The sequence below is a fragment of the Malus sylvestris genome, chromosome 1, assembly GCF_916048215.2.
Source record: "Malus sylvestris chromosome 1, drMalSylv7.2, whole genome shotgun sequence".
NCBI lineage: Eukaryota > Viridiplantae > Streptophyta > Magnoliopsida > Rosales > Rosaceae > Malus > Malus sylvestris.
In genome coordinates this window covers 14413113-14439450 of record NC_062260.1, presented here as the reverse complement: position 1 = coordinate 14439450, position 26338 = coordinate 14413113, and the positions used below count along the sequence as shown (strand labels likewise).

The 26338-nt window shown below is 37.1% G+C and overlaps 2 protein-coding genes and 1 pseudogene across 16 annotated transcripts in view; 2 read left to right on the top strand and 1 right to left on the bottom strand.

The window, feature by feature from the left end:
- LOC126619678 (receptor-like protein EIX2) overlaps positions 1-26338 on the bottom strand; it is a 41232-nt gene that overhangs the window by 10965 nt on the left and 3929 nt on the right. Inside the window, exon 2 of one of the 13 annotated variants that reach the window (XM_050288097.1) lies at positions 4556-5475. The exons of 7 other annotated variants lie outside the window; for them this stretch is intronic. In XM_050288097.1, the coding sequence (XP_050144054.1) occupies positions 4556-5475 (920 nt within the window). Of the gene's footprint in view, positions 1-2205; positions 2453-3843; positions 4012-4555; positions 5951-26338 lie in introns of those variants that run through there. 5 more of the 13 variants (XM_050288161.1, XM_050288114.1, XM_050288108.1 and 2 more) reach the window with 5 other exon arrangements.
- The window catches only part of LOC126619877 (SKP1-like protein 21), a 66744-nt gene that overhangs the window by 39440 nt on the left and 966 nt on the right, over positions 1-26338 (top strand). Inside the window, exon 10 of one of the 3 annotated variants that reach the window (XM_050288314.1) lies at positions 2390-2497. In XM_050288314.1, the coding sequence (XP_050144271.1) occupies positions 2390-2484 (95 nt within the window). In that variant the 3' untranslated portion in view covers positions 2485-2497. Of the gene's footprint in view, positions 1-853; positions 981-1749; positions 2124-2389; positions 2498-26338 lie in introns of those variants that run through there. The other 2 variants (XM_050288321.1, XM_050288345.1) reach the window with 2 other exon arrangements.
- On the top strand, positions 21862-26312 carry LOC126619982 (SKP1-like protein 21; annotated as a pseudogene).

The window sequence follows — 26338 nt, the reverse complement described above, 5'->3', positions numbered from 1 at the left end:
TGATAGGTTTGTCTGCAACTATTTTGGGTTATTACACGGTTTGCAATATAATATTATCTTTTTTAATTTTAGTGGATGAAAAAAAATATATATATCACGTTGAGCAACATGTGGAAGAAAAAGTACTGAATTGAACTCAGTGGTAATAACTTTGTCGATGATGACTTTAGTTATGGGAAGCTTAAGGAAACAGAATGGTGGATCTCATTATGGTGCAGCTTCGTTGCTTTTTTTATTTTATTTTTATGAACGCAGTTCTGAAATCGAAGATATGCAATTAGAAGATGAAATTTGATAACTGCAAAAGAATTTCAAATTGTCATTTGTTTTTCAATGTTGCAGAGTTTGCTTAAAAACTAAATAGCTATTAATGTAGTGGTATTTCTCCACTTCTTTTTTAAACTGTCCCATGTTCAAATCCACTCCACACCCAGCTAAGAAGATGAAAAAGGTTGCTTAAAAAGTTGGTCTGTGATAAAAATGAGTAAACATTGGGGATAATGTTTTGCCTTTGCTAGCTCTTTATGGTGGCTTTGAGAGATGTTGGTTTTTGATTTTCTGTGTGCAATAGTTGTTTGGACATATTAAATAAATATTTGTTTATGTTTATAAAGAAAAATAGCTCTCATTCTGGTCATCACCATTAAGCATCTGTTGTGAAACATGGTTCCGGCCGCCCACTCTTCTGGTTCTGCAAGTCTTTTTCTCTCGTCAGTATTATTTTATTTTCTGATAAGGATGTAACTGGAATTTCAAGTTGCATCCTCCACCAACATCTGCATGTAAATACGCAATTTATAGAGACAAAACTTGTTCTTGCTAATGTTACATATTTTATGAAAATGTTGTTCAGGGAGGTTGAAGATTTTGCTCGGAGGTTAAATTCAGACTGGCCTGAAAGGATGCAAGAGATCCTATCTTTGGGTCAGGAAAGGAGGCCTCTACCATTAATGGAAACAGTTCTTTCAGAAGATATGCTTGTATGTTCTCTTTCTTCTTACTTTTTTGTTCCCTTCCGAAAGCTTCTACCTTTGTTTTTTTCCTGATACATAATCTCTTGTCACATAAGTAAATCTGTGCTAAGGTATTTTCGTTTCTTTTGGTAAGGTTACAAATGCTTTACATGTTTCTCCTTTCAACTAGCTTTTGAACCTAATGACGTGCCATGTTCCTTAAGACCAAGGGTGGAGGGCGAGTGCTAATCCCGGTGGGTCTGTGAAACTTACCTATGCAACCAAAAAAGAAATTGTTTTTCAACATTCCTCTTACTATATGATATCCGTAAAAGCGTATAGTTGTGGAGCGAAAGTTGGAAAGTATAATCTGTTTCCGTGTCTCCTACATGTGGTTTTCCAAAATCTCTTTTTTTTTTTCATGGGCTGATTGATATTATGCATTAGAATTTCTTTTGGTATTCCTGGTTATTCATAATTGGCTGTTCTGTTTCTGTCACGTTCTTATTTTACCAAGTGAGAGGAATTGATATGGATATCGTTATTTCCTCCCTTCCCTTTTCAGTCAAGTTAGCTGTGCATTAGCTATTTGATTAGTGATATTCCCTCACTCAGACAAGCTTAATTCCACTAGTATTGTACCAATCCTGAATGTTTGATCAATATTTGAATACACTATTTTATCTGCTTCTGCATTGTTCTACTGAAGGATCAGAACAAGCCACAAACAATAAACTGTAGAGCACTTATTCAGCATTACATTCCCTTTTACTCATCTTACCTCTCGTGCATACAGGAGTACATCCAGAGTGGAAACGGCTCGAACAAAACTCTTATCAGCCACAGGCTGGAACAATTTTGACCAGATGCTAACAGGCTACCAAGAGTTCCTATTCTCATTTATTTGGACCCAAACATAATTATTTTTTCCTTTCTTCATAATTTAATCTTCTTATTTTGTTGGGGTAATTAGCTGGAGTTGGATTTTGGGGGCTACTGTTTGGTATGTTAGGGCAACAAATAAATAAAAAAAAAAATAATTTTGCCTTTGTTTTCATGAGCCAAACTTGTTCGTTTATCACAAGCTTGTATGAGATTACACAAACTGGTCGTCTCACTTATTTTTGAATTTGTTTAACAAGTTCAATGTAGTTTTGAAATTTTAATTCATGTCCATTGTTTAGTGGCACTCTTTTTGGTCTTCGTTTAGTGCCACTCTTTTTAGTCTCTCTTGCACACAGCTCTTCAATCCTGGCTTTCAATTTGGAACGCAGTCTATTCATCCATTAATTCATAACAAATTGGGAAAAATTGAAACTAAAACCATAAATACTTGTGTAAAATTACAACTCGACAATGAACCAAATACATTTCCCACTCATGAATTTGGAGAAATTCCACCACAACTTAAAAGTTATTGCATTCTTCTTCTTCAGGCTCCTTCTCAAACCGAAAGCCGAAAGGGTTAGCATGTCGTACCAAAGAAGCCGATGGACGAGCTACAAAAATTCAAGTAAATTACAGGCGTTAGCCGTTAGCCGGGAGTTTAAAAAGAGAGGAGGACATGTATGTTAATTGCAGTATTATTCATTATGCGACAGTATACTTACAGCTTATTCATCGAGCATTCTTCGTTGCTTGAGCAATGCCACCTTGACATAAAGCCAATCATTTAAACCATTCAAGAGCTTGAAGTATGTGTATCTCCATGACCTGTCGAATATCAAACTCCCACAAACTCCCCAGAATCCAACGACAAATCCAAGCCCCAAACTCACGTAAAATCCAGTTGTTATAAACCCGTCATTATCTTCATCTTGATTCTTAACCACTGGTTGCTCTGCCGGCGTTGTTTCCTCAGGAAAACACGTCTGAAGTGGAATTCCACAAAGGAGAGGATTTCCCGCAAAAACAGAGGGCTCATAGGTTTGAAGCTGAGACCCCATGGGAATTTTTCCAGACAGGTGGTTGTTGGACAAGTCCAACTTACCAAGGCCAGATATTCCGAAAAGACTTGTTGGAATTGTACCATGTATTTGGTTGTTTGACAAATCAAGCAAATCTAAAGATTGCAACTTCCCGATTTTTGGAGTTATTTGACCTGTTAAGTTGTTTCTTGACAGGTTTAAAGAAACTAACCCCACAAGATCAGTGATTTCACTAGGAATCTCCCCCGTTAATCGGTTACTTGATAGATGAATACTCTTTACAAGCCCCAAAGTACTTTTGTATTTGGACATTATGCCTTTCCATATCAAGGATGCCTCGTCGTCATACAGAAAAGCGAGACCACTCGAGGATACATTATAGTAATGACTGATAGTTAGACTTGAACTTCCTCTTAGAGCCAAATTAGTCAAACTGTTGAGACATTTGGGTATACTTCCGGAGATGTTATTCATCGAGAAATCCAAAATTTGAATGCTTCCCATATTACACAACTGTGATGGAATGCTTCCATAGAAGTGATTAGAACGGAGGATAAGGATAGTCAAATTTGGAAGTCCAACCCCTAACCATTTAGGTATCAAACCTGATAATTTATTTTCTCCAACATCAAAAACCATGAGACTTGTACAGTTCTCCAAAGATGAAGGCAATTCTCCCACAAATCCATTATTGTTTAGGTTCAATGTTTGAATTGATAATAAAGAGCCCATTGTGGTAGGAAGTCTCCCAAAAAAACGGTTGTCACTCAAATCAAGAATTAAAAGATTTTTGAAATGAGTCCAGCAATCGGGAAGTTCTCCATGTAAATGGTTGCTCGAGAGATCAAGCAATCTTAAATGACTTGCGTTAACTGGAAGCAAGAAAGAAAACAACCCTGAAAATTTATTGTGGGAGAGAAAGAGGGATGACGAGGCTTTCAATAGGAAAGGAGGGACTTGACCTTCCAATTGGTTCCAACTCAAATTTAGTTGACGAGAGAAACATACAAAATTGATTTGCGAGTTTGGAATTGTTCCTCTGATTTGGTTGTTGGAGAGATCTACATAACCAATTTCACGAGCATGAGACAGCCTTTCCCAAAACCAACTTGGAAGGATATCAGAAATTCCTGCATTAGAAATATCAAGGCTCCAATAACTTTTCTGAGTTTGAAGCCAATTTGGAAAATGTGGACCCATCTTGCAAGACCCCAAGATTATATCATCCAATTGGAAGGGAGGAACCCATTTAGAATGGAAGTTTAAAGTTAGTGAGGTAGAGGACAGATACAAAGATCTTAATCTGGAGAGACCCGAGAAATGACTTTCTGAAATCACCCCTTCAAATTGGTTAGAAGAGAGATCTAGATATGCAAGAGAGCTCATGTTTCCAATGACATCGGGAAATAAGCCAGTTAACTGGTTGTGAGAGAGGTCAAGATGAACAAGGCTGGCATTGTATTTGGACAAACAAAGAAATATGGAAGAAGTGAGTTGGTTGTAACGGAGATCAACATGAGCAAGAGATCTAGAAGAATTTATGTTAAAAAGAGTACTGGAATGAATTAGAGGAGAAGGAAGACCGCAATTGTACAGTGTCAAGTTTGTAAGTTTAGGGAGCTTATTAACTGCTTCCAGCCAATCAGGAACATTACTGAGATTGCTGTAAGTCAGGTCCAAATATGTTAAAGCAGAAAGATGAGGCAGCCATGAATTCAGATTTTCTACATTAGCAAAGTTATTGTATTTGAGATCAAGATGAACAAGGCTGGCATTGTATTTGGACAACCAAAGAAATATGGAAGAAGATGTGAGTTGGTTGTAACTGAGATCAACATGAGCAAGAGATTTAGAAGAATTTATGTTAAAAAGAGTACTGGAATGAATTAGAGGAGATGGAAGACTGCAATTAGACAGAGACAAGTTTGTAAGTTTAGGATGCTTATTAACTGCTTCCATCCAGTCAGGAACATTACTGAGATTGCTGTAACTCAGGTCCAAATATGTTAAAGCAGAAAGATGAGGCAGCCATGAATTCAGATTTTCTACATTAGCAAAGTTATTGTATTTGAGATCAAGATGAACAAGGCTGGCATTGTATTTGGACAACCAAAGAAATATGGAAGAAGATGTGAGTTGGTTGTAACTGAGATGAACATGAGCAAGAGATTTAGAAGAATTTATGTTAAAAAGAGTACTGGAATGAATTAGAGGAGATGGAAGACTGCAAGAAGACAGAGACAAGTTTGTAAGTTTAGGGAGCTTACTAACTATTTCCAACCAGTCAGGAACATTACTAAGATTGTTGAAACTCAGGTCCAAATATATTAAAGAAGAAAGACGAGGCAGCCATGAATTCAGGTTTTCTATATTAGCAAAGTGATTGGATCTGAGATCAAGATATTGCAAGTGGGTAAGGTTTCCGATCTGAGTTGGAATTCGACCACCAAAAGAAGCATCCCAGAGACCGAGGTGTCTTAAATTGGAAAGAGAACCAATGAAATCTGGAAGCTGGGTCCCAGTGAAGTTAACGGAAGAAAAGTCCAAATATTTCAAATGCTTCAACTCAATTAGTTTAGGACTCATCATGTTACCTTGAAAGTAATATTCGGGATACTCCTGCTGTCCTTTCTGTTGAAGTGAGTAAACTTCATTCATATGATTCCATCCAAGATGAAGTTGAGTAACATGGTTGGTTCGGTTGCTGCAGTGGACGCCAAGCCATTTGCAACAATCTTGCTTGTGTTCTTCTCTTCCCCAGGAGGAGAGGAGATTGTAGTCATCAATCAGACCTTGTTTGAAAGAAAGGAGTGCTTCCCTTTCACTCTCTATGCACCTCGTCACCACCCGGTGGCCAATTGCTCCGAAACCGAAAGAAACATTATAGAATCCAGAGGATAGGGAAGGGTTGAAACATTGTAGAAAAAGTAGCACCACAATGGAAGTGTGAAAGAGTTTCTTCAAGCACCTGATTCCGTCATTCTCCATCTTAATTCAACAAAATCAAGGCAAAGATGATTGAAGAATGAAGAAGAAGAAGTGTACAATCAGTATTGATTTAGGAGCACAAGGAAAGATGCGAGTGTATTATAAGGCTGGGTGACTACGTAATAGTTCACAATACGATCCACACACTGAGTTGTCTTGATTCAGATGGTCAAGTATGGAACATGTGTGAGTGGACCACCTACTTTTCTGTAGGTAGGTGTAGTAATTAGACGTTGACTCTTCTCTCCAAAATAATGACAAAGCCTGCAACAATCAACACAATTCCGCGTTGATTGTTTCATTCTGTTTACATTTTTTAAGTCTTTTTGTATTTTGTGGAATTAGAAACTTGTCGTCCGGCTGCCGGTCCAGAAACGTGGCCTCGTACGTCGGCCTCGGGTTCATGAAGAAGTAGGGGTCCCAGAACTTGACCCCACGGACGGTGGTCCCGTAGAACATGCTCTGCTTACAGTCGACCGCCACGGGGACGATCCTATCGCTCATCTCTGCGAACAAAGCGCTGAGTCGCAGCAGGAACGGCTCACGACACGTGGTCTCTCAGGACAAATTATTCAATTAATCATTCCTATTTTTTTTGCTTGGCAGATTATTCAATTAATTATATTAAAATAGTGAAAATCTTTTTTTAGTTTTCAAATGCTCATCCGTCTTGTATATTTTTTTCACACACTAATGTCTAAACCTTATTGAGTTACATGTATTTGGTTAATTAGTACAAATGAGCATTACATTGTCAACAATTAAAAACAAAATTAGACAATAGAGTAATAAAATTAGGCATTTTGTAATTAATTTTTTCAGCATTTGTAAAAGAACTAACTTTATTTGTCAAAAAAATGAGCTCAAATTTTTTAAGGTGCCCCCTCTTAGTTAAATTTCTGGTTTCATCCCTGAGAACCGGGGGAGGCGGGACACGCTGTACGACATGCACGAGACTTTCCCGTCCAAAATGAAGTTGAGTAACATGGTTGGTTCGGTTCCTGCAGCGAACGTCTACCCATTTGCAACAATCTTGTTTGTGATCTTCTCTTCCCCACGAAGAGAGGAGATTGTAGTGATCCACGAGGCCTTGTTTGAAAGCAAGGAGTGCTTCTCTTTCCCTTTCAAAGCACCTCGTCACTCCTCCTGAAGAAATATTATTGAATCCAAGGGAAAGGGAAGGGTTGACAACACATTGTAGTAAAATTAGCACCACAATTAAAGCACGAAAGAGTTTGTTCAAGCACCTGATTCCGTCACCCTCCATCTTAATTGAACTAAATCAACCAAAAGACAATTGAAGAAGGAAGAAGAAAAACTGTGGATTCAGGATTTTGATTTAGGAGCAAAAGGAAAGCCGCAAGTGTAGTTCAAATGGTCAGGACTCGGGGTATGGAAAAACACCTGACAGTGTAATGTGTTGGGTGTGAATAAATGTTGGTTGGGAAACTAATCGGATGTAGTCAAACTAGGATTTAGTAGTATTTTAATAAACTTTAAAATCAGCGTGTAGTCAATTAGGAGTTTAAATGTGGATTTTAAAAGATTTTAAAATCATGGTGTAGTCAAATTAAGATTTAGGAGGATTTAAAAAATATATCCAAATTCATGGGTAGTCAATTAAAAGTTTTAAAAGTCCATACAAATCTACATGTAGTGGAAATGTCAAACATTTGTTAGAATTTTTGTGAATGAAGGATTTTAATGGATTTGAGAGTGGGTGATCTAAATACCCAAATGGTATCGACAATCCTACCCTCCCCCTAAGATTTCTTTTCACACCAAACAGTAGAAAGTGGACAATCCTACCATGAGTTTAGACTTTAGAGCATTTCCCGGTAGACTCCCCGTTTTTCGCATTGTTTATGTATTTTTCTGAATTCATGCTCTTGGTTTGTTCCTCTGGGAAGATGAGTAACAATTGGACCATGATTTTTTTTTTTTTTAATTTGGATTATAGTTGTATGTTGTTTTGCTTCATACTCGTGCTTTTTCCGAATTGAGATTCTCTCATTTGCACTTCTGATTTTTCTAAGTTGGGCTTTTCCCATTTGCACTTTTGATTTAAGCCTTTTTTTCCCGCAAATTAGTGACCATGTTTTTGTTTGAGTTCAAATGTTTTTTTTTTTTTTTTTTTTTTTTTTGTCATGGTTAAAATGTTTTTATCCCAGGATTTTGCAGCCCAAATATGTCCCTACTCAATTTCGATTGTCATTTGATATTCTTTCACATATATTATTATTCATGATTGGATATCCTGTTCTTGAACTTGAAATCATCATTCTTGAATGGATATGATGTTCTAAAGCAGAAGCTATCATTTACAATTATTCAAACTCTTGGATCAATATTCTCAATGACCCATTCTATTTACATATTTGATTGGTTTGTATTTCTATATCAATAGATATATGTTTATGTTCCTTTCAGTTTATGTTCTTTTCATATTGTGTACTCGAAAGAAATTCATTTTATGTTGTAGGAGTCAACTAGCATCCTAAGAAATCCATGAAAGAAATCCATTCAAATCCATAAAAATCTATAATAGGAATCCATATACATTTGTCAAAATCCACGTAAAATTATGAATCTATTAAATTTTTTTCAAATTTATCACTTAAAAAAAAATCCATTAAAATTCTCTGAAATCCAAATTACCTCTATTAAGTTTTAATAGTTTGTTAGAATAATGTATTTGCCTTTAGAGTTAGGCATGAATCGTACATCGCATGGGCCGCTTTCTTTAAAGTCAAAAGTAAAAGGGGCAGGCAGAGATATAATTACTCAAAAACGTGTTTGTTGTTATTTTGTGTACATAAGGAAGAGGACTTTCGTTGAATTGGGGAGAATCCATGCGTGGGACTGTGGGATGAATGATTCCCACTATTCTCTCTCTTGCTGTCTCTAGTTATGTGTATGTATATGTTTGGTGAATCGATAGGCCAAATAAAAATGTGTTAAACTATTATTTCAATACTTGCTGATGAGTCAACATTATTCTATATTTTTACCATAGTCTTAGATATAATTTATTAACTATTTTGGTATAATTTTAATACTTTATTCTATATTTCGTTTGTAGGGAAAAAAGTTATCAAAAAAAGGAATTTGAAGTAATTATGTGTGTTTGTGATCTTTCAAGTTAATAGTGTAAAAATTCAAGATTTTTATTCCATGCCATTTGACTGTAGCAAAGAAAAGAAGGTTGACTGTGCAGTGCTGTCAGTTTGAAATTTTGGGCTTAGTTGTTCTATAAGCCGGTCAAGATGGTGATTTTTAAGGAAGGTTCCTTCTACAAGTTTTGAGGGACATGCAGATTTTTCTAACGCCACCTTTCTGGGCCTGATTTAGTGTTGATATGATTATGAAACTAGAAACCCAATTTTCTGACACACCAAATTGTACAGGCATATAGAACTCAACATAAGGATCAACTTTTATAACTATCACGACAATCAATTCTAGACGGCAACTGACCAAAATCATCGGCCAAAACCAGCTTTATAGGTTTCTAAACATCCGACTCCAAAACGACTATTAATGCAGGAACAAAGTATACCAACTTGAAGATCGTGAAGAGTAGATGAAGGTTGTGAAACCCTGAAATTATTAATGTTTCACAAGTAGTCGTTATTTCGGATGACTAAGATATCGGAAAAAAATATTATTTTGATTGAGAACAATTGATGATCCGGAAATAGTAGGATGAAACTAGTGGTGATTATGATAGTATCTTTCGGAATATTTGTCAGTTTAGAGGATGACTAAATGATTGACATTTGGCAACGACAAATGGTTGACTTGGCCACGTGACAAATTGATAGCTAGCCACATATGAAGGATGACATGGGGTCACATATGAAGGATTTTGATTGGACCACAAAGAAAGAGAAAAGAATGAAGAGGAAAACACCATTTGTTTTCCTAGTTTTCAGATCCGAAGAAAAAGAAGGAAAGTGAGACAGAGGGAAATTTGTAGCCTTCCAACTTCTTTACTGTATTTTCATAACTTGAGTTAAGTCGGATTACAGTACAATTTTCACATCAGTGATCAGGGAGTCGAATCCAAGCATCTAAGGCTGCAAATCAATTTAGAGAATTAAGGGATTCGTGAAATGTACGTGAAGTCGAATGGTGATTATTGTATTTTAGTAAATTCTGATTTATTGTGTAGTTGACTCGTATATTAAATAAATCAATTTTCCATTCATTTCAACTTACCAGCATATTTATTCTTCCGAATCATTTTTAAATGAGCTAGTTTTCAAACCTGTTTTAGTTTCTTTTTATTTATTTTATTTTTATTCGCACATGGGCCCGAGATCATTTCTTTCACTCATTTCGAGTCCGGGACGTGACAATACTTCACTCGACGAAAATAGTTGCCGAATTCACGGTAAAAAGCGGAACAAAATCAAAATTTTCACAATGCAAAATAAAAAAATTCCATGGTATTAGAAAGAATAACTTTTTCATACAAGAGGAGACAATAAGTGATGAACAAAATCAAAATTTCTACAATGCAAATAGAAAATGTATTGACATGAATTAGTGATTTTTTGTCTTCAAATTATTACATGTATTTGCCTTACCCTTTGGCATGAATCTTTCATATGCTGCTTCCTCAAAAGTAAAAATATAGTGCGCAAATTGTCGACATTGAGACAAGGCCACAAAATCAAATACAAGTTAAGTACACTAGTAGTTGTCCGTCATAATTTTAAAAGTGCAGTCACCAATCTCTGTCTCCAACTGAATGGTAGATGCAGGAGTGTCACCAAGATATGCATGAGCCAAAAAGATGCTGCTAAAACTGTGGAGCCAAAAGTAATCATAATGCGACACGTGGATTTTTGGATAAAAGAGGATAAAAATACCCTTGAGGTACAACGAGATTCCTATGCACGAGCAGCGGGCAATCATCCTTCAACTAAATCAAAAGTGCCCAAAATAGGTAACAATTCAAAACCTATCTCATCAAATCCCTTCTACAAGGTAACTCCCAAAACCTATTTCATTCCATATATTTTCTACCTCATTTTTCCATTTTTAGCTAATCAATTAGCTAATTATTTTAATCATTCCATAACTCCCCAAATAATTTCTTTCAAAATATGTCAATTAGTCCATTAATAGATTTATTGCCTAATTAAACTATTAATGGCTAATCAACCACAATTTACACCCAAAAATACCTAAATGACCGGTCTCTATTCTCCTAATAGGGCCGCCCATATCCCTATATATAGCTCACCATTCTCTCCCAAAAACTAGTTCCAACTCTTGCTAAAATTCTCTAGAATTCTCAAACACTTTTTCTTTCTAAATTCTAACTTTGGCATCGGAGGTTCTTCGGCCAAAGCCCCCCATTCATCATGGGCCCTTGAGGCTCTTGGCCTTGACCTAAGGTGTTAATTGTTTTGTAGGTGTAATTTTGTCCAAAATCAAGGAGGAAGAAATTTGCATCCACAAAAACAACATCAAAGTATTATCTGTCAACTCCACCCTTTCCTAAACCCCATCGTTTACAACATTTCAGTACTTGAAGTATGAATATCTCCATGACCTGTTGAATATCAATGTGCCACAAACATCCCAAAATTCAACAACAAACCCGATCCCCACACTGATGTAAAATCTTCTCAATGCATCCAATGCAGGGATTCATGTGTAGTAATAAAAGCAGTACGTTCAACCATGTTCATTAGAGTCAAATTAAGATCAAGTACAATTACTAAGGAAAGCAAAGTAATTCCACTTGATAAAGTTCATTGAGTACCAAGAGAATCTTCAATGGGAGACCTTATAATAGAATCTTTAAATGTAGGGACTAAAATATTAAAAAAAAATCATTGTTAATTTCGTTAGAGTATTGTGGTTGCTAATAAAAACAAGAAACAAAAAAAAAAAAAAAGAAAAAAAAAAAAGGAAAATGACACAAGTGCGGTATGGGTCCATGAGTGATGTTGCGTCAGTTTGGTGGTGAGAGAAGCTTTTGTGCAACATTATCACGTGGGTGAGGTTTGTTTCCCACTCAAAATCAACATTTGGGCGGACTCTTTGAGTCCCTATGCGGTCTTTACATTTGAGATTTTTTTTGAAGTATCCGGCGAGTCTCTATACATTGGGATACTGTAACAACCTTTAGTCCAGCTCATTAGAAGCCTATTGAAAACCCTTTGTCCATATATTTAGAGGCTATAAGGCTGTGGAGACACCATTTAGCGTCACCATTAGAAATGCCCGCTATACAATAATTCAGTAGACATTATAATTGATAAATTGAAACTTTTTGATGCACCACATATAGGTGAGTCTTTACCTAATTTGCTTTCCAACAAACTATTTTTTTTATTCATCAAGGTACTGAAATCCTAGGGTAAAGCACTTTGAAGCTGTACATTCCTTCAAGTTCAACCATGTTCATTAGAGTCAAATTAAGACCAAGAAGAAGCACAATCAGCTACGAAAGCAGAATAATTCCACTTGATAAACTACATCAAGCACTAAGCTATACAATAATTTCACTAGACAACATGATTGATAAAATGAGGTTTTTTTATGCACCAGATATAGGTGAGTCCTTAACAAATTTTCTTTCCACCTAATTTACTGCTTTTTCTAGTTCGCCCAATAATCTATATGCATTATAATATTGAATTATGCATTGCCCACCCACTAAGTTTTGATAAAATACAAGCAACCAAAACAAAGGCGAGTGTTTAACAAATTTGCTTTCCGCCAAACTACTTTTTTGATTAAAAAATTTGCTTTCCGCCAAACTACTTTTTTGATTCACCAAGGTGTGGAAATCTTAGTGTAAAATAATTTTATTAAAGCAACAACTTTCAAAAGTATTATCCTTTCAAGTCAACCACTAAATCTGGATGAAAGTTAATATTTTTAAAAGCGAGGCAATCAGTGCACGCTTCAGTTGGTGAGATATTATAGCAAGAATGATCAATATTATTTAAATAAGTGTTTACAACATAATCATACTTTGCATGTTCATCATGCGGATTAAGTTTGGGGCTACATCTAGCTTTTCTAATTTGAGCAATATTCTAATCTAATCTAAATTATGGGAAGGAGGTTTAGAACATTGAGTTCAAGTTCAATAGAAGCATACTGCTATAGTCAGTTTTCTACACCCAAGTATATTGGGGAGACAAATGGCTTAAGTTAGGGACATTTGTTAGATTGTGAATGAGTCTGACTGTGTCTAGTGAGTAATGCTAGATTAACCAAATTTATAAGCTAATTTCAAACCAAATTATATGTCACCAATAAGAAATAAACACGTTAATCGACACTTAAACAATAATCCGGATATATGGAGATTACATGTGCCAAATAAATGAAGTTTTTTTTATTTGGAGGTGTTGTAACAACTCTATGGCTGTTCGGTGCAATCTAATTCGTAGGAGGATGAGAGTGGACAATTCATGTGTCCTTTGTGGGTGTGCTGAGGAAATGGAAGAACACCTATTTTTTGGGTGTAAATTTAGTCGTGTCATTTGGTATTGCTGCTCATTACAACTGGATGCAACGGCGTTTGTGGGGATTGATTTTCGTGCGTGTTGGAGTAATATTGGTATGCGATGTAAGGATGAGCAGCGGAGAGAGGAGATTATGTAGGAGGTGGTTTTTGTTCTTTGGAGAATTTGGAAGTGCATAAATGAATTGATGTTTCAAGGAGTGGTGAGAAACCCAAAAGATGCAATTGATTTAGGATAAAATGTCAATTTAGTCCCTGAATTGTTATCTTAGTAAAAATTAGGTGCTTGAATTATTTTTCGGTTAATTACTAATTTCATCTCTACTATTATATTCAAAGCTTTTTTTTATTCAATTTTCATCAACTTAAGTAAAATTACCAAACACTATTCTTTATGTAAAATTACCAATCTACCCTCAAATGTGTATCACATGCATGTACCATGACTTAAGTTAATGGAAAATTGAATATCGTAGCTTCAAATCTAATATTAGGGATGTAATTGACCGAGTTTTATAATTCAAAGACTAATTTTTCTGAAAAAAGAAGAAGTTAGGGACCTAATTTTCACTCATGTGATAATTCAGGAACTAAATTGGCCTTCTAATTGGAGAGCAACTCTTGGGCTTCGGCAGGAGTGCCTCAGCACGAACCCTTCAGTGGGTCCTTGAAGGTATGAAGTTGACCGATGCACGATAGTTTCAGGATTGGTCAAGTATAATACAAATAGTTCTCTCCCAAGTTCTCGAGTGAGGAAAGTTTATTAGTTGGGACTTACAAAATCCAAGTCATTGAGTAATTACGAAACTTATGACTATCGAAATGTAGTAGCATATAGTGGAGTCTGTCGAAATCTCCGAATAAGGAGAGTTGCTGAAGAAGGTGTCTTAATTTCCCGAGTCACCGAAGGAACACAAATTTCAAAAATTCTCTGCCTTCCTTCTTCTGGTGTACATTTGAGCCTTCTTTTATAAGGCCACATATCTTTGTTTTATTCAATTTCTTTGTTGCCTCCCTGATTTTTATTTTTTATTTTTAATAGCTCAAGGCCAAGAGGAGAGGAGGCCCACGCCGCTTAACCATTGCAGCACCTTCTCCCTTTTGTGCTGGACGGCCACTAGGCCCAAGTTTGGACCCAGCCTTCTTGTTGCAGCAGCCAGCGCCTTTTCTATTGTTGTTTCCGTCTCTCTCCTCCAAACGGTCGCACAGCCACACAACTCTCTCTTTCCTTCCTTATCCATTCATCCATTTCTTTCCTTATCCTCGTCGATCTCCGCCTTTTCGGGCTGCACAAAGACCATCGTTTGTTCATGACTGAAGATTTGGGAAACGCGAGACCACCAAAGGTTGAACTCGAAGCTCGTGACTGAAACTGGTCGTGGGTTGAGCTGCAGTTGCGTCGCGGGGAAAGTTGTGCTCGGGGGACGGCTGCCGAGGGATTCAAATGTGGTTGCGGCTGGGGTCTGGTGGTACGAACCGCGGGTTGAAGCTTCATGGGTTGCAGCGACGGGTCTCTGGAGTGCTGCTGCTATTGTGGAATAAGGCTGGCATCGTGGCGATCGAAACTTCAAACCGCGAGGGCTGAAGGTGGGTGACCTCGTGGGTTGCATTTATCTTCAATAGCGAATGTGACCAAAACCCAGGTTTATTATTGCTGAATTTCTGCCGGAAGGCTTGGGGATCCATATAACTGAAGGAAAATTTATGAAAATCTAAGTTCATTAAGCAAGAAATGGCATACTTTCAACAATTAAATGGCGGAAGCTTGCTTGTATGCAATTTAAAATATGTAGAAAAAGATATATGGGTTTGAAGTGCATTTCATTGATACGTGAAACACAAATATATACAATTACATAACTTGGTCAGCAAGAAATTATCCTACAAGTTAGGAATACAACTATAACTAGGATTACAATTATACATAGATTCCAACTACGTTTCTACTTGTCTAACACTCCTCCTCAAGTTGGAGAGTGGATGTCAAGAACTCCCAACTTGCGTAACATACTCGAAAACTTGTCTTTCCCGAGAGGCTTGGTGAACAAATCCGCCAACTGGTGTGCCGTACCAACATACTTGGTTTCTATAGTGCCATCTGCAATCTTATCTCGTATAAAGTGACAATCCATCTCAATGTGATGAGTCCGCTCATGAAAAACAGGATTATCTGCTATATGTAATGCTGCTTGATTATCACAAAATAAAACGGAAGGACCATCGAAAGGAATGTTCAAGTCTTTCAATAGAAACCGAAGCCAAATTAACTCACAACAAGCACTTGCCATAGCCTTATATTCTGCTTCTGATGAAGAAAGTGAAACAGTTTCCTGTCGTTTTGCCCGCCACGAAACCAAAGAATTGCCCAAGAATACACAATACCCAGTAGTCGAATGGCAAGTGATAGGACAACCTGTTCAATCAGAGTCACAAAATGCAGTTAACTTGGTTTGGTTGTCAGAACGGAATAATAAGCCTTGACCTGGAGTAGCCTTCAAATAACGAACAACACGAAGCGCAACATCCATATGAGGTATCCTTGGCTCATGCATAAAACAACTCAGAACATGCACATAATAGGTGATGTCCGACCGAGTTATGTGAGATAGATCAACCGTCCTACTAATCAGCGATACTTTTCAGGATCCTTGAGAAGTTCTCCCTTATCAGATAATTTTGTGTCGTCCATAGGGAAAGTAATGGGTTGTGCTCCAAAAAAATCATAATCCTTGAGAATCTCTAATGCATACTTGCGCTGTGAAATATAAATCCCTTGTTTGGAATGAGAAACCTCAATGCCCAAAAAATATTTTAAATCACCAAGGTCTTTAATCCGAAAATGATCACGGAGAAAAGACTTCAGAGAATCAATTGCACAAACATCGTTGCCTGTAATCACAATATCATCCACATAAATGAGCAAGGCTGTAAAAGAAGTACCAGACTTTTTAGTGAACAATGAATAGTCAGCTTTGGATTGTTGAAAGCCAACGGAAAGAATGACAGTAGTGAATTTGGCAAACCATTGGCGAGAAGCCTGCTTGAGACCATAAAGAGACTTGTGAAGGCGACACACAAGATTCTCCCGCTGTCGCCGAAGACCAGGAGGAACAGACATATAAATTGTGAAATCCCATTCCTGGATTTCATTATTATAATCTAAGTATTGGTATTATTGAGTTTTTATATTATTTTTTGGGAAATTAATTATTTAAAATCCGTAGACCATTCAAGGTCACAATTTATATTGTTGATTAGATTTCGAGATCATGAACGCATAGGCAAAAGCCGTTTACGAGTTCGGGTTATAACGATATAGTTACGGGCATTTGAAGTTGGGATACTATAGAATTTAGGAATTATTTAGACTCCCACTTTATGGGAAAGAGGCCTAATTAGATATTTGGATTAAGGGACCAATCAATTAGAAGAGGGAGGGAACCAATCAGATTTTAAAAAGGTTAGGAGCTGCCCAATCAGGAGAAGGAGAAGGAGGGGAAAGTAGGGACCTGAAATGGGTCATTTTTTGACCAGCGAACCATCATTTTTGACCCGGCCATATCTTATTCATACGAACTCCGTTTTGGGTGATCTTGGTGTCCATGGAAAGCCTTTGATGAGCCCTACATCCTGGTAGTGTTAGATTTCACAATTTCTTTCCCATTTTTCCAGTTCGAAGCCACAAACCCACGGGTGTTCCGGCGGCTTTATCCCTTTTCCCGGTGGCTCCGACAAGTTTCACCGTCCATGACCACCACCAAAAGACTTCTCTCAACCCCAGGAACAAAGCTCAAGTAGTGTTGGAGGCGTCGGAGTTCGATTGGAAGCCAAATCAAAGCACATCCTTTTCTAGGGTTTCGGCGGGTTTGAGTGAAATTGAAGTGTTTCCCGGCCAAATTGAACTTGGCCATAGGTATAAAGTTTTTTACTCTTTGAGATCTTCATTTCTATAATTTTTAGTAATTTTTAAAAATAGTTGAATTTTTCGACAAGTCGGGGTGGCCGACCGCCACCCGCGACGGCGTGTGCTGCGGCGGCCTGGCCAGTGGGCCGATGATGTCCTTTTAAGTTCAATTAGATGCCCTGATTTCATAATTGATATCCTTATGATATGATTTGATTGTTTGAACCTAATTTCATTACGATACGTGGTTAGGTCAAAAATATGATTCGACGATCCGACCGTTGGATTGTCACCAAATCTTAATGTGTGATAGAACATAATATTTTTGGATCATAGAAACTTACGGATCGAGAATCCGACATACAGATCTTCCCTAATTGGATTTCTAAGTTTGTAAAATTAAATGTCGATCGCCACTTGAATTTTGAAATTGGCGGAGATCCAATCGTCGGATCGTGTTAAGATTTTAGCATGTTGTTATTTGAGCATAATGTGGACTTTGGAAAGTTACATATCCGAAATCCAAGGTGTGGATCTTCCGGATTGAATTGTGTAGAATTGTGGACCCTACCTTTGACCAAAAGTTGACTTTTGATCAACATGTCTCGAAACGTCCTAATTACTAAAATTAGTATCATGAGGGACTAAGTGAAGTCTAGTGGGCCTACATTGGTTAGATAGCGACTTGAATATATGAAATATGATTATTATCTTAATTTCTACTATTAGTATCATTTGTGAATATGAATTGGTCTTATAAATATGATTTCTATTGAAATGTGAATTTTATATATTTGGCCATAGACCTATGCTAATTAAATATGATTTGGCTTGTGTATTGATGATGTTTGTGATAGATATGTGTTTAATTAACTTTTAATAATGTGAATGATAATTATGAAGAATGTTATGACAATTATGGGATCTAAATATTGTTTGATAATTATTTGGATATGATTGCCAACTGAATACTTATTTGAACTTTGCACTATTACCTAGCATGAGATGGAGATGAAAGTCAGGAGATGAGTTAGGTACTTTATTAGATTTTTAGTAGAATTAGTAATTGAGGGAATTCCTTGTGTTGTGCTCCATATGACTGAATGCTGGTTGATATGCGGAATCGATAGCATGTATGCGTATAATTATGTATAAGGTGTGATGATGAGACTGCACTATGTAGACGTGGTGCATGGCTGGTCTTGCTTGGTTTATCCGCGTTGGGGGACCATACTATTTATGGATCGTGCTTGGTTAATCCGCGTTGGGCGATCCTTATGGCCATTTATACTTAGGGGTGATCATGCTTGGTTAATCCGCATAGGGTGATCATTGCCTAACAGTTTTGTAGGTATGACTCTGCTTGGTTAATACACTTTTGGGAGTCACTACCTACTTGGTTAATCCGCGTTGGGGGACCATATGCATTCTAAAAGTGAGGAGGATTAGTTGTACTTGGTACATTTGATGGGAGAATCATATGCTTGTTTGGATTTCGTTGAGTGATGGTTCGAAATCCCTTCTATTTTGCGATTCCGTCGAGTGATGGTCTGGAATCGTATCCAACTTGGGTTTCATTTAGTGGTTGTTATGCATTGTACTCCGCGATTCCGCTGAGTGATGGTCCGGAATCGTATCCACTCAGATTCCGTTGAGAGATGGTCCAGAATCCTTTCTACTCCGCGATTCCATTGAGTGATGGTTCGGAATCGTATCCTGATTTGGATTACGTTGAGTGGTCCATTATCCCTACTCTTGCTCTTTTCCTTAAGTTAGACTTGTTCCCTGGATTCGATTGAATGGGATGTACCCATAATATATCTTGTGAATATAAATTAGAATTATCAAGTTATTACTTGAAATCCAGGCAGAGAACTATGTAGAAGTCCTTTATTAATTTTGTGCATTGAGGTGTGATTTGATTGATTGATTAACATAATTAAATGTTAATATCGTGCCTCCTTGATATCATGGAATGGGTTACTTGAGATGATTGTGGAAGGATGTTGAATATGATTGTTATTAATATGATCAGATCAATGATTAATGCGACTAGAGGATACTATTGTGCTGTGTTGATTCTTTGATATATTACATGATATGAATAGCAATTTTATGTTGAAACATAATGATTTATATGATGGATGAAATAGAAACCTTGATTGTCATGCGGGTTGTTATGTAGTTTGAATCGAATAATTCATGCTTGTCAAGTCCAAATGTTTGATTGAGGAATGTTATGCATTTTGGCTTGAACATACTGTGTTATATGTCGAGTTATAGCGAAATTGAACTACGAATGGCTTGATCCCTATTAAGGGTACGTAGACAGCCTAACGAGGAGGTTAGATGCAACCATAAAGTATAAGAAAAATTATCATGAAATTTGAATCTTGAGTTGTGCATTGTCCATATCCCAGAAGCGGGGTGTGTGAGTGATACGGGTATTTTGTAACGTCACGTATCGATCTTGGACATATGTCGGGATCGGGGCGTGACAACTTTAATGGTATCAGAGCAAATGATCATGTTCTACAATATGCAATATTCTTGAGTTCTTGTTATATGGATTATGGAATGCATTGTGGTTGTATTAATTCATATTTTGTGAATGAAGTGGCATTCATGTTTTATATGTGAAATACATACATAAATTGTATTGTGTTTGTGGTGAAAATTCCAGGGTGATTATGAAATTTCGTAAATGGGAATTATGATTTATTTTGATGCACAAAACCGGAGGGGTCTTGGAACAACGTAAATCCAACCGTGAATCTGCAAGAAAGTAAAGAACACAAGATGTATTGTGGTTCACCCAAATGTTTGGGCTACGTCCACACTGATGTTGATTGTATTTCTCTCTAACTGTATGTATGGATTACAAGGGTGAGGGGGAGTCCCCCAAAGAAAGAGAGAGTTTGAGAGAGCTCTCTGTTTGTGAGGATGAGAGCTTTCGGTTTGTGAGGGTGAAGAAGCCATTTTATAGAATAAGGGCTCCTCACTTATTACATATTTGCCCCTCCATTTATTACATAATTACATTTGAGTCTCCCGAGTATTTATACGAGATCTAAATATGGATACCCTAAGTATGGTACAAACAGTAGTTCCCCAAGTCTTCAGTCAAGAGAGTCTTTTGGCTGGAGACTTGAAATTCAGTTCACGTGTGGGCCGAAGTAACTAGATGTCGCCTAGAACTGATACTCGATATGAGGCGGTGCCCAATCTGAAATGATGCTTAACTAAAAGTAGCCCATGTTACGAGGCTGCCCTGCTTGTGGCTTATGTTGCCTTGGTTGGCTCCGCTTGTGGCGTTGAAGGTGTGGGAGTCCCTTTTATAGAATAAGGGCTCGCTCATCAATACATAAATGATGGGCTATAGTTGATGCTCGCGGCGAGGCGGTTGCTCAATAGGCGGCGATGCTCTCTAATGATGGTGAGGGAGTCCCTTTTATAGAATAAGGGCTTGCTCTTTAATACATAAGTGATGGGCTAAGAGTTGATGCTCGGGGCGAGGCGGTTGCTCAACAGGTGGAGATGCTCTCTAATGAAGGTGAGGGAGTTCCTTTTATAAAATAAGGGCTTTCTCCTCAGTACATGAATAATGAGTGCTCTCTAATGAAAGTGAGGGAGTCCCTTTTATAGAATAAGGGTTCGCTCCTCAGTACATGAATAATGTGTGCTCTCTAATGAAAGTAATGAAGTCCTTTTTATAGAATAAGGGTTCGCTTCTCAGTACATAAATAATGGACTAGAGTCCCAAAGTATTTTTCATGAGACCTAGTTGTGGAAGCCCAATATATGGTACAGAGTGTCGTCCCCCAAGTCTTCAGTCAATAGTGGCTATTGGCTGGAGACTTCAAATTCAATCTATGTATGGGCCGAAGTGGCAGTTGTTCGGAGGCGATCTTTGTAGACCATGCACTGAAGCTTTGTAGGTGAAGCTTTGAAGCTGGAGCTTTTGTAAATGAAGTTTTTGAAGCTGGAGCTTTGTAAATGAAGTTTTTGAAGCTGGAGCTCTTGAAGTTGGAGCTCTGTAAATGAAGCTTTCAAAGCTAATTGTCATGAGTGATGTTCATGAATGTTTATGTTGATTGACATGAGTGATGCTCATGGATGTTGACATAAGTGATGCTCATGAATGCTGACATGAATGATGTTCATGAATGTTTATGTATGATTGACATGAGTGATGCTCATGAATGTTTATGCATGATTGACATGAGTGATGCTCATGTATAATTTTAGAGTACTGGACGTACTTTTGATCACCTAGTTGGTGATAATAGCAGCAGGCTGCCAAATAATTTTAGACCTTGCGCACAACACAAATGACTCACCAACAGCGATGGCCTCACACAAAAACCTCTCACTGCAACGAGGTTTAACTCAATATTCAGTGTCCAACTATACAAGGGGAGTACGGGCCTCATTGATAAGAACCATTTTCAATCAAAGCCTGCTAATTACCAGGTCACATTGATGATCAATATGATCCGTTGGTTAAGGTGGGCCCGCACCAGGAATTGTACAAACAAACAACACTAATCAATCAAATCAAAATAAATACAAGAGGTCAGGAAACCCTAACGAAACGCTGACGTGTGATTTGCAGACCTTTTGATTTTTGACGCAACTTCAGTCACACGAGAGTTTCTTTTTCTTTTTTTTTCCTAAATTTTATTCGCAATTTTATCCATTTTTGGGGATTCGCCGACAACCGCCAAATCTCTGCAATTCAAAGCTCCCCCTACCTGGAATCCGTACATTTCGTATGTCTCCTTCGTGTTAATTAATTGTCTGTCCTTTTGCTTTTCTTTACCATGTTTTTTTTCTCTTCTGTATGCCTGTTTGGTTGCCCAGAAAGTGCGGGAAAATGGAAATGACTGAATAGAAAAATGAAATTGCCAAGTACCCTTTAATCCGGAGCTCGGTGAACTAAAATCTTTAGGAAAAACAATCATTTACTGGTAATAACAGTTAGTTTAATCGAGAAATTCAGCTAAAATACCTATGAATTGCAATTTTTCTCACTTGATTTAGGGCAATATAATCACCAGAATGCTTTTTCATGTACTTGGGAATAAATGGAATTAAGTTTAGTGGAAATATATATGTATGAAGTATAGATTTGTTAGGAAAAATTGGAACTTGTATTGTTTCATGGCAAGTAAGAGCTGGGTTTATGTTTTGAAAGCGATATTCTAATCTAATCTAAACGACGGCTTGGGGATTGCAAAGGGTGGTTTACTGCCCTAGCTAACTTGGGTTTATGTTAAATTTGTGTAAACTTTAATTTTGGGTAAGGATTTGCATAGAAGGGCTGCTAATTATAATTTTGTTTGACTTAACAGGGTATCAGCAAGTTGCTGCAAAAGAAGCATAAAGCTGTTTTCTTTTGCCTGATGCACTCCAGTTTTTAAGCCTCGGAACTTGGGATTGTTCAAATGTCAGAAGGTGACATGACTGTTATTAAACCTGAGGTATTATCACTTTTCCGTACGCGTTCTTCGTGATTCTTTTTATGCCCCTTCTTCCTTTTTTTCCACTATGTTATGTCGTCTTTGTCTAGTGTTCAATAGATAAATGCATTATGTTTTCTTTTCTTTGTTCTTCAAGCCATAGTTGAATCGATTGTTTTCTGTTTTTCGTTTCTTTTGAATGCTTGTAGCCGCCTCTACTTGTTGTGTTAATTTGTTCTCTCTTTTTGTTTTTGTTTATTTGGAGGGGGTGAAGGTGGGTGGGTTGTTTAACTGTTTTATATTTTTCGTTTACTTTGTAATGTTGGAATTCTAAAGCCACATCGGTGCCAACTCATTCTCAGATGATGAAGTCTTATATCTGGCTTCAGACTACCGACGGTTCAATCCAACAAGTGGAACAAGAGGTTGCCATGTATTGCCCTATGATATGCAAAGAAAATATACAGAAAGGGATGGGAGCTTCCAAGAACCATGCAATATCTCTTCCTGAAAGAGTCAGTACTGCAATGTTGAGCTTAATTCTTGATTACTGCCGGTTTCATCAAGTACCAGGTCGCTCGAACAAGGTTCTACATGTTTTTGGAATGTCATTCTGTTTTCCTTCTTTCTGAGTCTATGCCCTCTGTCTGTTTTGCATAAATTTGAGCTATTGAGGACATTAATCTCCACCTGCACACTGGATTAAATGTTTACTCTGATGCTGGTGTAAACTCGGCACGCTCATATGACTCGGCACCACTCGTTTATGTAGGAATGCAAGGCTTTTGATGAAAAATACATCCGAATGGACACCAAGTTGCTCTGTGAGTTGACTTCAGCAGCTGACAGCCTCCAATTAAAACCATTGGTGGATCTTACTAGTCGTGCTCTTGCACGAATAATTGAAGGGAAAACACCTGAGGAGATACGTGAAATATTTCATCTCCCTGATGATCTTACAGAGGTCTCCGATGCTTGAGATATCTGTGTATGCTTAGCAAAAACTTGGTGTTTCTTTGTTGTTTTTAACACCACTAAGAAATCATCCAGGAAGAGAAGTTGGAGCCATTGAAAAATTCAACTGACGATCCACGCATTCGACTTTTGAATCGATTATATGCAAGAAAGAGGAGGGAACTTCAGGAAAGAGAGAAATTGAAGGTGAGTTTGGTATTTGATGAATCTAAATTCAAAACGTACTACATAATATGTTTTCTGGCTTTTATACTATGCTAAATAATATATCCTTCTTATTGGTAGTCATTATTGAACCTTCCATACTTTTCAGAATGACGAGCTCGAAGAAGAGCAATACGATGAACGTTCAGTTGATGATCTCTTGTCATCTCGAAGAAGAGCAAAACGATGAACGTTCAGTTGATGATCTCTTGTTATTCATTAATGGAGAAATTGGAGGTATACCTGAGTAATTGCTCTCTTATTCCTTGACTGCATGGTTATTGTTAATTGAGAAATTGGATTTATCATTGAGTAGGTTGTAGTTCCAACGAGCAAATTTCACAATGCACACTTGATACTAATCTTTTTCAGGATTGCATTAGCCCACATTATACTGTACTTGGAAGTACTTAAGATTCCTTTAAATGGGATTTGAAGTGTAGTGTCTTAGTCGTCTATTTTTACTTTATTTCCTTTTGAAGGCCTCATTGGAGGTAAGGAAATTATGTTTCACAGATTCCAAAGGAATTAAAACTTCCAAGAACAAAAAGAAGAATCGCAGGAGAAAAGATCAGCAGAAAAGCACGTGTCTATATGAGGCCAATGAGATCCATGAGGTTTGAATCACTAGTTCTAGTTTGACATTAAAGCTACAAGATCTAAAGGATGATAGGGTGGAGGATATGATTGGGTTTGATGAAGGTGATATTGATGATGAGATTGATCCGGCATTGAAGGAAAAAATTGATAGGTTTGTCTGCAACTATTTTGGGTTATTACACGATTTGCAATATAATATTATCTTTTTTAATTTTAGTGGATGAAAAAAAAATATATATCACGTTGAGCAACATGTGGAAGAAAAAGTACCTAATTGAACTCAGTGGTAATAACTTTGTCGATGATGACTTTAGTTATGGAAAGCTTAAGGAAACAGAATGGTGGATCTCATTATGGTGCAACTTCGTTGCTTTTTTTATTTTATTTTTATGAACGCAGTTCTGAAATTGAAGATATGCAATTAGAAGATGAAATTTGATAACTGCAAAAGAATTTCAAATTGTCATTTGTTTTTCAATGTTGCAGAGTTTGCTTAAAAACTAAATAGCTATTAATGTAGTGGTATTTCTCCACTTCTTTTTTAAACTGTCCCATGTTCAAATCCACTCCTCACCCAGCTAAGAAGATGAAAAAGGTTGCGTAAAAAAGTTGGTCTGTGATAAAAATGAGTAAACATTGGGGATAATGTTTTGCCCTTGCTAGCTCTTTATGGTGGCTTTGAGAGATGTTGGTTTTTGATTTTATGTGTGCAATAGTTGTTTGGACATTTTAAATAAATATTTGTTTATGTTTATAAAGAAAAAGAGCTCTCATTCTGGTCATCACCATTAAGCATCTGTTGTGAAACATGGTTCCGGTCGCCCACTCTTCTGGTTCTGCAAGTCTTTTTCTCTCGTCAGTGTTTATTTTATTTTCTGATAAGGATGTAACTGGAATTTGAAGTTGCATCCTCCACCATGGTTCTGCATGTAAATACGCAATTTATAGAGACAAAACTTGTTCTTGCTAATGTTACATATTTTCTTAAATCGTTGTGCAGGGAGGTTGAAGATTTTGCTCGGAGGTTAAATTCAGACTGGCCTGAAAGGATGCAAGAGATCCTATCTTTGGGTCAGGAAAGGAGGCCTGTAACATTTTCCATTAATGGAAACAGTTCTTTCAGAAGATATGCTTGTATGTTCTCTTTCTTCTTACTTTTTTGTTCCCTTCCGAAAGCTTCTACCATTGTTTTTTTCCTGATACATAATCTATTGTCACATAAGTAAATCTGTGCTAAGGTATTTTTGTTTCTTTTGGTAAGGTTACAAATGCTTTACATGTTTCTCCTTTCAACTAGCTTTTGAACCTAATGACATGCCATGTTCCTTAAGACCAAGGGTGGAGGGCGAATGCTAATCCCGGTGGGTCTGTGAAACTTATCTATGCAACTCGAAAAGAAATTGTTTTTCAACATTCCTCTTTACTATATGATATCCGTAAAAGCATATAGTTGTGGAGCGAAAGTTGGAAAGTATAATCTGTTTCCGTGTCTCCTACATGTGGTTTTCCAAAATCTCTTTTTTTTTCTTTCATGGGCTGATTGATATTATGCATTAGAATTTCTTTTGGTATTCCTGGTTATTCATAATTGGCTGTTCTGTTTCTGTCACGTTCTTATTTACCAAGTGAGAGGAATTGATATGGATATCGTTATTTCCTCGCTTCCCTTTTCACTCAAGTTAGCTGTGCATTAGCTATTTGATTAGTGATATTCCCTCACTCAGACAAGCTTAATTCCACTAGTATTGTACCAATCCTGAATGCTTGATCAATATTTGAATACACTGTTTTATCTGCTTCTGCATCGTTCTACTGAAGGATCAAAA